The sequence below is a fragment of the Gobius niger genome (assembly GCF_951799975.1).
Source record: "Gobius niger genome assembly, chromosome: 13".
Taxonomy (NCBI): Eukaryota; Metazoa; Chordata; class Actinopteri; order Gobiiformes; family Gobiidae; genus Gobius; species Gobius niger.
Window position 1 is genome coordinate 13,619,488 of NC_136864.1, and position 14,673 is coordinate 13,634,160.

A 14,673-nucleotide genomic window follows, 5' to 3' on the forward strand; every position below is an offset into this window, starting at 1 on the left:
GTGTTGCAGAGGGGAGGGTGAAGGCTGCCCCTCCCTCGTCCTTCTTCTGGTGCAGTGTGTCCAAACAAGCTCGGTGCACTTTGGTCGGGCCTCGTCATAAAGGAAGACAATAAATTCGACGTTCTGAACCGGATGACTCGAAAGGAAAGAGGGAGGATAGAGACGTGGACCTTCAGACAGTGAGATCAATTCTTCCAACGGGGCAAAAAGAAAAAGGCAAAGCAACACAGACGCAGAGGCAGAGCACGGGGGAAAAAAAAAAAAATCTGTAGTCCTGTTTTTGTGAAGCAGAAATAGAAAGAAATATATATATTTTTGGGAAAGGTCCTTAAAGTGAACCGGTAACACCATTGATAAAACACACTGATTGTAATACATTCATTGAAGCTATATTAAGGACATATTAAAACCTTCTCGTTCATGCTTTTAAAAATCCCTCTATTTAACCCACCATTTTGCAGATCACTGAACGCCTGAATGGTGGGATTACTAGGCAACAAACACTGCAATAGTAATGTTATTTTGGGCTTACTTATACAAAAAAGTACAGCACACACATACTGTTGCAAAAAGCAATCTAAAAATAAGTAGATTTAAGTTAAAATCTACAAGCGGAGCAAGTATTTTTGCACTTAAAACGCCTTCCATTTCACTTAAAGGCACACTGCGTAATATTTAATTTTGGACTACACTCTTGCCACGAATAGCTACAAAATATTCTCCTAATGAGCAGCGAGACACAGAAAATGCTATATTTGCAGTGGGTAATCGAAGAATGGCTTTGGACGAGGACCAAAGCTGCTTAAATCTCACATTTGGCTGCCTTCAGTCAACGTCTCCATGGAAACGAGCCGGACACGTCCCAAGTCAGGTCTCAGGAGTTTGCTTGGTCACTTTTAAGGGATTTTTGAATATCTATAAATAAAAGCTTGTACGCAGTGTGGCTTTAAATGAATGATTTCAGTATACTCTTAACTTATCTAGTAGTGGAGTAAAAATATCATCTTTTTTTCTATGTTTACTCTGATCAATAAAAACAAACACATAGTACAGTATGCTCTTCTGAAGGCGATGCAGTGCGTCATGAATTGTTGGCTGCAGTGCCCCCTTGTGATATGTTTGAAACCTGCACTTCAGGGCTATTTCCTGTGAGTGGAAATGCAGCTTAAATAAAAGATTCAGTACAATGCCCCGGCAGCACTAACCCGCAGACTGTGGGGCTGTTCCTGTGTTTTCTCAGGGCTGCGGGGGGTTCGAGGGGGGCTCCTATCTGCTGCTCGCTGAAGCCCGTAGGACACAGGGGTACAGGGAGGCCAGGTCACCCCGCTCTCAGTGGGACATCCCGTGGATTAGATGCCCTCCCGCAGCTGGAGGAGGGACGGGTCACAGATAGGGCCCTCTCTCCGGCACCTCTGCGGCAGGACGACCGTCTGTGACACGCAGAGACGAGATCAGGCACCTGACATGAACTTTACCAGGGCTCCCGCTGTGGAGACGGCCCAGATAAAAGTTACTTACAGGAGAATTATACGGATTACTCCATATCCAAACAAGCTCACCGAATCAAGCTGTTGACTAGAATTTCAAAATGAGAGTAAGCTTTTATACACACCCTTTTCTGATACCCCTGTTGCCCTTCTATACAAAGGACAAACTTGGTTATTATGAACTTTTCTTCATCTTGATACAGTGAAATGTGAAATCGATAATTCTAAAAGTGCAATAATCTCATACCTTTACTTCAGTGCAGACATTTACACTGAGAATTGTGTTCAATGCAGAATGAGGTGAAGTCAAACTAAATAGCCATACAATTCTTTTCCCTTTCTGAAATGTCTTTTTTATACTGTACATACTGTATGTCTGGAAGGATAAGCACGAGCAATCTAAAAGTATTCACATATTCAAGTCAATGTATAAACAACTCATATTTGCAAAGTATGAAATTGAGGAAGAAATGTAAAAGCTTATGTGGATTATTGTCATTGAATTTTGTATATCTGTGTTGAATGTTTACAATTGATTAAAAAAAAAAAGATTAATAAGAAAGAATCAGGAATGCAAGCAGGAAATATAATTTGCATTCAAGTATATGTATATATATATTTGTAAATGGGGGTGGGGATTAATAAGTGCTACTTCATCCCACTCCCTTTCCAGCAAGAGAATAACATTATGTATCCCTTGTATTTAGGATTTTTTTTCATATGTAAACATGTCATATGGAAGAATGTATTGGTTAGTGGGTAGAGACCTCATCTGATACAGAAAAGGATAAAACTATGTAAAAAAATATGATATTTCCAAAGAACGCATTATAAAAGATGGCAAAAAAGAAACAATTTGTAAGATATTAGGTGCAGGAGATGCAAACTTGATATTGTTTCTTAGCATCTAGATTTACTCAGTGAGAAGAGTAGCATTTGTGTGAGAGTCAGTGCAGCACAATATCGGAAAAACTTGTGTGATTCGGGTGAGAAATTTTTGCGATAACGTATAGACACAGAGCCCCCCAATAATATCAATTCAGTCTTTTCAAAGAGTGTTTTTCGATCATAAATCTGTCGAAAATTTACTTCAATTTGCAAACAACTGTGACTTAACATTAAAAACTCATAATAAGACTTAATTTCTGATTAATTGTGTGGTCACAACTTTTGGAGGCGCCCTAGGACTCCCCAGAATCAGTGTTCTATTCAATTTAAAGCACAATTCTTGAGTAATTTGTTTTTCAGCAAATTGTGTCAAAACAAGACTTTAAAAAAAAAGCTCAAAATCCAGACTAAAACAAGGTTAAAATGGAACTACATTAAGAAAATGATAACTAAAACTGACCTTTTTCTGTTTTAAGCTGAGTTTGTGAAGAATGTGTTGTCATAGGGAAGACTTTGGGATATATTATGGCTGTTGCATCACCAAATCTAGCGATACAAGACATTTTGGGATGTATTGTGCAACACCAAGAGTATTGATAGTTCAGATAATAAAAAAATCTCACAATTCCGTCAAAACGTTATCTGACAACATATCGTAAACATCCTAAACTCTGTATAAATGACAAGTGACTGAAAATATGAGCTGAAAGTATGACTGACGTGTGTAAATGCCAAGACACTGAGAGCTTTATAACATTGTCGTGCTGCCAGCCCCTTAAACCTCCGCCTCTCCACCACCACTCGCTGATGTCGAGGCGAAAGAGAGAGACCGAGAGAGAGTGGCTGACAACATGATGGACGAGCGAGAGCCGGGCCGCTGCAGATCCGAGTCCAGCCCAAAGATCCAAGTCCAGCGTTATGAATGGACTACTCAATGAGCGGGAACACCAACGGCCCTTGGTTATAATTTGGTGGTGCTGGGGAGATGTCCCGCTGTCACGCTGCTCAGTGGAGAGAATACATCACTTTATCAGCCAAGAGCAGCGCCTCCACCGAGAAACTCACGCCCCACAGAGTGTGGGACACAAACAATTGAACTGGCGGGACACGGCTTCGGGAGACAGACGGATAGAACAAATAAGATCTTAGTGACGATATAATTGCTGAAATAAAACTTTTTGTGTCGTTTCTTGTTACTCTGTGAGCGCCGTGTTCTCACATTATGGCAACACTCCTCATTATTGTGCCCCAAGAAAGAAACAAAATCTGACATCAAACAACTAAGGAAAATCTCTCTGGAAGCTGTATTGTCTTTAGCGCGTGTTTATGCTAATCAAGGTTTTGTGATCAGTTTCAATGTATAAGGAAAAAACAAACCAATCATAAAGACAGATAAAATCGATATTTTGTTACACGATTCATCTCCATGATTGATGATGATGGAGTCATAATATGAATGAAGATCTTTAAGAGACTAGATGCAAGTTGGTCATTTTATACTCACTACTGCCACCTCAGGTCTTACGTGTAACTGCAGTCTCAATGAAAATACTTAACTTTAACATTTTTAAACTCCGTATAGTCCCTTTAACTAGCCAGTTACAAAGATTCACATTAAAGGGAAGGGTATGGAGGGTTTTGTAACATTTTGTGAACGTTATTCATCAATGTTCACAAATATGAGGTAAACTTGTTCAAATCAAATACACATTTTATTGCCTGCAATTGTTTTATTCACTTTTAAGATGAAGTAAAAGCTTTTGGTTATTAAAGGCGCATTATGTGACTTTGTATGCAAATAAAAAGTTGATATTAGTGCGTATTTTACTTTGTAGAACTCTCTCTAGGACGCTCCAGGATCAACTGTTTGGTAGGTTTTCACTGCTCACCAGAAAGCCTACAAAACAAATGACCATGGAGCGTTGTAGAGACCACCGTGATCAAAAGTGAAGGCACAATGCTGACTGTCTACACATCCATTGGGTAACAAAAAGGTCAATTACGCACACGTTTTTGCATCAAAAGTTAGATAATGCACCTTTAATCTGACCTACTGCCAACTGCCTGATTGAAGAAAAGAACAGAGTGCGATGGGTAGGGCTGGGAAAAAAATCTACTTGATTTAAAAATCGAGTTGGTAAGTCAAATCGATTAATTTTTTTATTTTTTATTTTTTTTTAGGGAATCAAATCGAATATTTTCGAGTTTTTTATCTAAAAAAAAAATGGGCTAAAACCAACCGAACAGGCCTTTAGTATGTGGTTCCATTTTTAGAGGCACTATACCGGATTTTTTTTTTTGTAATAAAAATTGTGATGTCATATCGCTAAGCATTATGGGATTAACAGCAATTGTAAACTAATGGAGATTTTAAAAGTTAAAATACTAGAGTTATTGTTCATGTTACAACACTGAAACACACCACAGTGTGTTGTGTGTTGTGGTATTTACCAGCAGTAACTCAGCAGCTAACGGAGTTGTTCCACGACTATTTTCTCCACTTTTTATGCTGTTTTTAGCAAATGTTAGTCAATGGAAATGTATGCTAATGATGGCGGATCTCCATGGTAACTGTGGAGCTTCCCCAACTCTATTGCGACATATGTGGGGAAAAAAGTGTGCCTCTAATTATAAAGCACAATTGTATGAACTTGCAGTCTAGTAGTTAATGACATTTACCCTGAAAAGTGACCCTGCTAGTTGTGAAATGTGGCTGTAAACTTGTCCCTGTGGAGATTGGGATGATACAAATATGTCAGTAAAGTTAGGTATGACATTTTAATTTTGTGGTTTCCTCTTTCATTGTTATCAAAAAATCAGGTATAGGGGATTGAAGTGAAATGTCAAAAGTTGTAAAACAAGTTAGGGCATTTCACAACATGGGCAAGAGATGTTTTTTTCTCCACTAAAGCACATTTTTGTTTTGTCTTCGTACTGCTGAGAGGAGAGAATACATCAACGTCTCTGCCCGGAGCGCCTCCTAAAGCCAATACTTTCCCCCTGCCTTTCTCTCATCCCTCTCAGTGATTAGCATAGCGGCCCCATCACACTCCGGTGCTGAGTCATTACTAGGTGTTCGCATTTTTCAATCACATTACAGTCCCTCCTCCGCCACTCCGTCCCCACCGAGAGGCAGCCGCCGCCCAGCAGGGGAAAGGCAACGAGATGCTAATTTTCTGCTTATACGCGGCTAACTACATCTCAACTCCGCTGGAAAAAGAAAACAGGCGGCCGGGCTAATTAACAATCCCAGCGAGTTGGGGGAAAATAACACGTCCCTGTGATGCCGCGTGGTTTTCGTTTAGAGCTTTATTTCGGCCGTAATGCTTGTTTTTAAATGCACTTTTTGAGCAATACAGACCCGACCATTTGTACTGCATATGTCCACATTCATGCCAAAGAAAATACTATGAACACATTTGCGACAGGACAGTTTACAGGTTTTCAAAATAAAAGTACAAAATAGGCTTTCCTTTTTAGAGACGAACCGTCGACAGGACAACACTGCCTTAAAGCGAATTAGTGCTTCTAGCTTATGTGTTATCACTAAAACCTGTCTTTCTGTCAGTCCGAACAAGAGAAGTGTTAGCAGTCATAGAGTATCCCATCACTCGAGCCCCCACACGCGGGCGACTCGCAATTTCAAAGAGGTAAGGCAAAGTTCTGTCTTTAAAAATCATTAGCTTTCCTCCCAAAGGAAAAAAAAAACAAAAAAAACAAGCAGAAGATACATAATACTTTAACAAAAATCGTTCCATTTTACAAACAAATAAGACCTACAGTATTTTTTTTTTTTAGTACAAAGTCTCTAACAATGATTGCTAGGAAGCTATTGCAACACAATATAAAAGCAAACAATAAAATGATACAAAAACAAAGCTTAAAGTGATATCGAAGCAGAATGTGAGATTTGAGGCTACATAGATATTAGGAAGGCAGTGATATCTATAAATCCTACTTTCGGGCAGCGATAAGAAATAATTTATACTATACCTCAGTCTCTGGTGTGTACTATAAGATTGTACTCTCTAGCTCAATAAAACTTGATTTGAGAAATTAAATAAGAAGTGATGCGAGCACCTTTTCTCCGTACTGGCTACTTTTGACTGATGGCACCGAAGTCATCACTGGTGGGACAAAAAAGAAAAGAAAAAAAACATTGAATTGTACACTTTTTTTTCTTCTTTTTTTTTGCAAGACAATACCACCAAGTTGGAAAAGCTAAATTTCACGGGATACTTTCCGCCGTAATGTTTGCATAATGTGTTTTACAGCAGTGTGGATGGGCGACTCGTGCTGAACATTGGCGGAGTGAAGTCCAAGGAGCGGTTTGCAACAGGGCGGTCGGTCGCGGCTGGTACGGCTCGGTAAACAGAGTACAAGGCGTGGCGCGAGTGGCTGTACTGTGTGTTATCACGAGTGGAAGTCAGCAAAGAGGAGGAGGGCTTCTTTTCTGTTTTTTTTTTTTTTACTGACTCGGCAGTTGTAAGACCAAGAATAACATAGGAACCAGGTGGAAGTGGGTCTCTTCAACGTTGCAATCGAGTTTGTTAGCGAGGAGGATTTTAGAGGCAGCAAGTGTATTAGTGTTAGTGTACTTGTAGTCTTGTCCAATGTTTCTTTTTTCTGTGTTACACCGGCTGCTTCAGGTGTATTTGTTTATTTTGGAGCGCATTATACTCATCTTTGTCCTTAGGCATGTCACTCATTTTTGCTCAGAAGTACTCTACAGTCAAGGTTAAAGCTGCACTATGCAACTTTTTGAGTGAAAATAAAAATCTTATTGTAGTATTGGACCTGTTAGTGACTCAGTGGCTGTATGAGTGCAGGGTGGCACCTTTACTTTCCCTCACTATGGCCTCTCTGATGCTCCAGGATCAATTGTTTTTGGGTTTCCGGAAAGTTTCTGGTATGAACCCCTAAAAACAATTGATCCTGGAGCAGCAGAAGGTGCCATGTTGCACCCATAACACCACTGAATCACTAAAAGGTCAAATATACACAAACATCAAGGTTTTTGTTTTCACATAAAAAGTTACATGTGCATCTTTAAAGGCACTATACCCGTTTTTTTCTAGCAATGGAACAAAAGTAGTTTTGTCCTCCTTTAGTGTATTGTAGATTCAGACGTACCTGGGAAAAACACTGTGTCTCTAATAATAACGCATTTAGAACAAATTTATGAACTTTCAGAGTAGTTTTCGAGCATTTATATGACGATCACCCTGAAAAGTGACCCTGCAAGTTGTGAAATGTGGCAATAAACTTGTCCCTGTGAAGAATTGGGATGCTACAAATATGTTAGGAAAGTGTGGAATGAGGTTCCTCCTTCATTGTTATCCAAAAATCAGGTATACGGCCTTTAAGCCTTAAATTTAGACTTCATTCAGCCCAACTCCTGACTTTGCAGTCTGTTATAACATGGGCTTATCCAATGGTCTAACCGTTTTGTAAACCAGGTTCAAAAATTTCCTCGGCTGTACTTGGTGTGACAGGTTTTGGAAAGACTAGACTAAACAAATAGCTTCTCAAAATGACAGCTCTTTGTCAGCTGACCCCGGTCCGCAATAGCCAGTATCTACCATAAGGTCAAAGAGGGGGAAAAGCTGAGAACAGAAGAGCGGTGACACATTAGTGACTGTTTTGTTCAATTGAAAGGTTACTGTGGTCCGAATCGCTGAAGCTGTTAGTGTTGGTTCTGACAGACAGATGTGAGAATACGTTGTGCATCGCATTCGGTAGCATGTGGGGTATAATTACTAAGCTGGTGGTTCTTAAAATGATATTCGTAAAATTGGATACAGCCAAAATGTCTCAAACCTGACAGTCTTTTTAACACGTGCAACATGTCACAGCACCGGCCTTACTGTTGTTACATCAAACATGAATACGTCGTCAGCTGGACTTAAAAATACGATTTGATTTTGCAGCTGGCGTCGCTGCAACAAACAACGAATTCCAGCTTTTACCGATTGGATCGATGATGTTTCAAAAGTCTGACACTTTAGGCCCCAGAGAAAGAAACAAAAAGACGGTGGCAGATTGGGGCCCTCCATGATAAAAGTCAACTTGTAGGTCATTGTTTTTTTTTTTTGTAACAGAAATCCATCGGTCAAAGCGCAGTGAAGGTAAGACAATAGCGATCTCCGGACACAGGGGCTGAGGGTGGAGAAGCGAGGGGGAATCGCTGGTGTAGTAGTAGTTGTAGTCGTGAGTATTTGGATGTGCTCGGCTCAGGTGGAGAGAGGGACAGGCTTTCAGTAGAGGAGGATGCGGCGCTCGATGGCCTTGCGGCAGATGGGGCACTCGCTCATGCGGTCCCCACACAGCTGGCAGGTGCCGTGGCCACACATGAAGATCATGTTTTTGAGCCGGTCCAGACACACCGGACACATGGTCTGGGGGGAGGGGGGGGACGGGAAAAGAAAAGAGAGAATGGACTTCATGAGAATCAAGTCAAAAATGAATTTCACTTTGTTGAGCTGAAATGATTGTCCACCCACGTCGTTGATCTAGGAGTAAGTCATTATGAACACGGCCCTGAGACTGCCTTTGTGATCAAATACACCCAAATAATGCAGATGAGATTTCACTTTTTATCAAATAGACCTGGTTTTGTCATATTGTTTTGTTATGATCATGCTTGAAGTGAACGTAACTTGCTGAAAGTAAATTAAAGAAGCAGCTCTGGTGTTAAAGTGTTTTCCGGACTATAAGTCGTACTTTTTTCCATAGTTTGTCTGGGGGTGCGACTTATACACAGGTGCGACTTGTATATCAAAATATAGAATTTCACATGTTTGTCATTTTCACACTGACAGACACTAGAGGGCGCTCTAGGCTTGTGTACAAGTATCTGCTAAGACTGAACACAAATGCTCCCAAAAAAGAAAACCATATTCTGCAGATTACAAGCTGCAAGTAGTGAAATATACAGCCAAAAACGCCAATAAAGCTGCAGAAAGAAAGTTTGGACTGGCGTAAAGCGGATGTCATTCTTCCTGCAGTGAAGAAAACAAAAAAAGCTAACCGCGGGCTAAAAGCACGATGGCCACAGCAGGAGGAACGAGTTTGCAAATGGGTGCTTGTACAACGCGCTGCCGGGAGAGGCTTGTCAACGGTGCACCGGGGTGGATGGTGCGACGTATACTACGGTATTCAACAAGGTCATCGCTAATATATTCAATGCCAGGCCAAGAGAAAAATAATCACACACTAATATTGTGTTGGAATGCCTTTAGCTTCGATTTGCACACATTTGCAGTGTCATTGTTGTGATTCGACAAAGTCACAAGATTTCGTTACATCAAGTGTGGCATTAATTTTTCTCTCAGGTTTGGGTTTTGACGATAAAAGAGTCGACAATGTTTTTATTGCGTTGGACAGTTCTCAATGTGAGTAGTTTCTGTAACCTCCTTAAATGTTTTCTACGCTTGATGCATTATTTGACCCGTCTCAAACAAACGACCGCGGGACGTGTCTTTCCACTTGATTGCATAAGAACTTAGAAGCTACTCATTGCATCAGTCGGGGTTAAACGAGTACCTTGAAGATGATGGCCCATGCTGTAAATATCCTATATTTGTTCAGATAAATCCATAGTTTTTACCTGCTCCTTTATGTCCTGCAGTTGCTGTTGGAGCTTTTGAACATCTGCATTGACGTTTGTATTGTCTTTATCTCTCTGCAGAGCCGGTATGTTTCCACTCGCTGCGGGTCAGACAGGGTTAAAAAGTTAGAAAACATTCAAACATGATGGTAGTCAGACTAAGTTTATAGATTCTAGACACAATGCACAATAAAATTCAGCCAAGAAGAACTCCAATAACAGTGGCTCTTAACTGCTCTGGACTTTTATCCTTTACAGCTTCATTTCTATATTTTCCTACATTAGCTTATCTATGAAATGTCTACAATTTAATGCAAGCAAAATATCAGTTCTCGTCCTAAGCCCACCGTTTGAGGACAACTGTGCTATTACTTTTTAATAAAACGTACGTGGCCTGAATTTTATTGCATTGCAAACATTATACAATATTTAGAAGCTGCCAAGCACATTTATCAAAAATACATATGCTCACAATGGTGTAAAAGCAAAAATAACTTTAAATTAGGTAGAGAAATCAATTTAAAAAACGCTGATTTAGATGTCACTTATGGTTATACTCTAATGTGTGCGTGCGAAGCTAAAATTGTCAATATTAGGGGTTTGGGGCCAGGGAATCACTGGGGGGGGCTTGGTCATACAGTGGGTTTAGAAAGTTCTAAGACCGTAGCTCTATTTTATTATGAGCAGTCTAACGAGTCTAAAAAGAAAAGAAAAAAAGATATGACAAATGTTCTTTATTGCTATACATAATTCAACCTTTTACACAACATTGTAAGTACCTGGTTTTAACATAGTAACATGAATAAACAGAGGGTTAAGGACACTCTCTGAGCCCACTGCAAACGCTCTGCAGACGGAGGGTTGTTCATGGAAGATACTTACACCAACTTAGAGCCAGATTGTTGGGCTGGAGAAGATCCTGGGATCCCCCTGCCATACTGTTAGAGCTCCCTGCTGGGAATAACCAGTCACATAGTTATAGTAGGAGTTATCCTCAACATTTGGCCTAAAGGGACGACAGCTACTCGCTAAAGCTCAGAGGGAGGATCAGGGAGAGAAGGCGGGAATTTACTATCAAAGTGAAGCGGTGTTAAGGGACCAAGGCAAAAGACAGTCCTCAGAAAAGGGGAAAGTAGTGACTGTTATTGAAGGGAGCAGTTTAGGGTTAAATGTTAATGTTAGAGAGAAATGCCGTCGATGTTGCCTGTCACGTGACAATAAGTGTTTCGCCTGAGCTTCCTATTGCAAGCGCACGTTATAGAACATTTAGAAAAGGAGGTTAAATAATAAGTAGTAATGTATAATAGATGATTAAAAACACTTCCTGATAAGATGTTTCACTAATCAGCAAATTTGTTCTGTTACTGACCCCTTGTGGCTGCAGGGATTATTGTAATAGGATGAGGGATTCAGTCCTGACTGCTTCGGCCAAATACTTAACCGCCGCGTTACCCGAGTGCATTTTCTCCAGTTCAGCTTAACCCAAATCTAAACACTCACAGCCTATAGGCCAGAGAAAGCGAAGACCTAAAAAACTACTTTACGCTGGTCTTTTTCCACGCGTTGTTGCCGCAGTGAGACCAGAACGATTCCCCTCTATATTTTTTTATATAGAGGGGGATCAGGCTGGACACCCCGCCCCCAGTTAGCGGTGTCCGCAAAATAAAAGATTTGTTTATTTGCGTCACGTGTTGTTCACGAGCAGCGTCACTCACGGGACGCGGAAGTCCCTCAGTAACAATCTACGAACGGCGCACCACAGAGAAAGAGCGTGTCTCCAATCTGTGGCACATGATAAAAAACAAATCGAGAGTAGGCGAGTTTCGTGATTCATAATCCTGTGCAAATATTAACCTAAAAAAGCTAATAACACCGCATCAACGGCAGCAGACGCCCGCCCTCCGCTGATTGGTTGACTCTGCTTCCTGTTCCTGTTTGCTTCTTTTTGTGTCACATTTTTGACACTTTTATGCTACTCTTTCATGGCTTTTTTGTTGCTCATTTGTTGCTAATTTGTCACTTTTTCGTCACTTTTTCGTTGCTCTTTTGTGGCGTTTTTGTTGCTTTTTATCAGATTTTTGTCACTTTTTCCATCGCATTTATGTCACTTTACTGTTCTTCACCTGCTTTACATCCTGGTTTTCCTCTCTTTTGTCGCTATTTTGACGCTTCTATCATGAAACTCTTAGATCCGAGTAAAGCCAAACTGGAAAAAACGTGCTCGGTCAACGCTGGGGTACAGAGGTTAAGTAAAAAGTCAGAACTGTCCTTGCGAAAACAATTGATGAAATTTTACATCTACGGATATAAATAGTCCTCAAGCGCAGGAAGCGATACGTTTCCTCCGCTGCCAGAAAACAATTTCATTAAGACAATTGGCTCGGTCTATATTTTCTGACATATTGTGAAGCCGTGCCAAACTTCATCTAATTTCATGAAAACCTACACAAATCGGAAGTTTACTGGAAAATCATCACTTGCCAGTAAAAATGAGACTAAGATTCATTAGATCACACTGAAGTTAGTATTCGGTGTAATGTAAACGTTTCCTTGTTTGTTCTGAACCTCTGGGAGCCTCCGTGATGCAGCACTTTTGTCTACACTATGCATGTATCTATAGTATGGCCTCTGTAATTAACTTTATGCAGTTGTGCAATGCTAATTTAAAGGGGAGGGCGGTGATGAATAAAACATGTGTGTGTAGTGTTTGACGTAATATATACAGTGCAGCGTGGGCGGCAAAGTCATCTCAAAACGGCCTCTAGGTTCTGAGGAACGATTAGAACGAATGAAGCATGCAAAACTTAGCTGCAAACAAGTTTCACATTTCTAGAAACTTGAAAAGATGTGACAACAACAAAAATACAAACACAACGTGACAAATAATGCAAAAGAAAAAGCAAAGACGACGTGACACAGATGCAAAAGGAAAAGTTGGTGTGGTGGGAAAAAGTGAAAGCAAAAGTAAATTAAAGCAAAAAACGTGTGGAAGATTCACTCACTAATGTCATCATCATCATCATCATCATCATCATCATCAACCTCATCATCATCATCATCATCATCATCATGAGCGGCATCATCCTCCATACCTTTCCCTCCGCAGCACAGAACGAAGGGCGTGCGGCGTTCCACCACAGCCCGGCACTGTACGCACTTCTTCATGAGGCTGGCACAGTCTGACGGGACACACAGCAAACGGAGAGATTTAGGGCGCGGGGAAATTAAACAGGAGGAGAGAGTAAGACATTACAGACGGAACATACAGAGGGTAAAGTAAACCTGTTTCTAAAGACGCTGCACACGAAAAAAATCTAACCAAACATGTCCACAATGTCTAATAATCTGGACTAAACTATTGCTAATGTTTGTTTAAGACACTACATCTTTCTCCTTTGACTTTTATATCCAGCACATTCTCTCCAGTTTGGCATAACCCAAATCTAAAAGCTTAAAAAAAAAAGAGCATCAAAATAGCGGCAAAAATGAGGATGAAAACGGGTCGAAAAGTGACAAATAACCCGACAAAAAAGCGATGAAAACGCAACAAAAAAAGCCACAAAACAAGACAAAAACTTGACAATAACGGGACAAAAATGTGCCGGAGAAGCAACAAAAATACATTTAAAAAAAAAGTGAGAAAAACGTGACTAATACACAACAAAAAAGCATTGAAAAAAAGCCACAAAAACGAGACAATAACAAGACAAAAACGCTTCAAAGATGAGACAAAAACGCGCAGACGTCGTGACAAAAAAGTGAGGATCAGTTATGCAGATCTTAGCTTTCATAGGAGGTGTTACACTGGGCTATAGGCTGCAAGCTCCAGTTACTTTTTAGATTTGGGTAAAGCCGAACTGGAGAAAATTCCCTCGGTTCAGGCGCTAAGAGGTTAATTCGAATTTTCCATTCAACATAATTATCTAATGCTACTACATACAGTACATAAACTTAAAAAAAAGGGAAGGTACTCACTCTCACAAGCGCACATGTGACCACAGGGCTGGAACAACACTGCTGCCTTTTTATCAGAGCAGACTACACACTCCTCAATCTGCAAAGAGAATTTAATGAATGAATGTGAAAATACAAGTCTTTGAAAGCTACAGGTATGCACAAGGTCGCTGTATCAATCTTACAAAGCAGAAGTGTTGAATGATTTGAGCGCTGCTACAGCTCACATATCCGCGGCAACTGAGGCCATGGTTCAACTTCAACCCTTGTGTTATTCTCAGGTATAAGTGAAGTGTATCGTGTGTACACATCCTGACCCTTAGTCCTGATTTGGTCTTGATCTAGGCCTGGTGGTATTTTGAAGGTCAAATATGTGATGAGGTGGTGTGTTCTCTCATTATCTTTGACTATAGGACTAAAATTATACACTGATATAAAGAGTTAATATTCAATGATTTGCCGTTAGTATACAGTAGTGAGTTAACAGAATAACAATCATAAACAGACTGTACCATAACAAAAAGAAAAGTAAAATGGTTTTGTATCTCCCTTAGATGCACTCTTTTTAATATGTCATTATTCACTAGTTAGTACTGATCCCACTCTCACATCTTTCGCAAGAGGATGGCTCTAATAGGAGTTTATTGCCCTGCTGTGCAACCAAGAAAAAACACAGCATGCTTCTTCTGCCTCATTTATCTCCCCCTTGTTTTGCCCCTAACTTTTATTCTACCA

At 40.3% G+C, this 14,673-nt stretch overlaps 1 protein-coding gene across 6 annotated transcripts in view; it reads right to left on the reverse strand.

Moving 5' to 3' along the window:
• Positions 1–8,454: 8,454 nt before the first annotated feature.
• mib1 (MIB E3 ubiquitin protein ligase 1) overlaps positions 8,455–14,673 on the reverse strand; it is a 49,568-nt gene continuing 43,349 nt past the window's right edge. The window contains exons 18-22 of one of the 6 annotated variants that reach the window (XM_079569057.1): positions 13,960–14,038; positions 13,077–13,163; positions 10,867–10,935; positions 9,985–10,085; positions 8,455–8,773 (exon numbers count right to left, since the gene is read on the reverse strand). In XM_079569057.1, coding sequence (XP_079425183.1) covers positions 8,633–8,773; positions 9,985–10,085; positions 10,867–10,935; positions 13,077–13,163; positions 13,960–14,038 — 477 coding nt within the window. In that variant the 3' untranslated portion in view covers positions 8,455–8,632. Of the gene's footprint in view, positions 8,774–9,984; positions 10,086–10,866; positions 10,939–12,986; positions 13,164–13,959; positions 14,039–14,673 lie in introns of all 6 variants that reach the window. The other 5 variants (XM_079569056.1, XM_079569054.1, XM_079569053.1 and 2 more) reach the window with 5 other exon arrangements.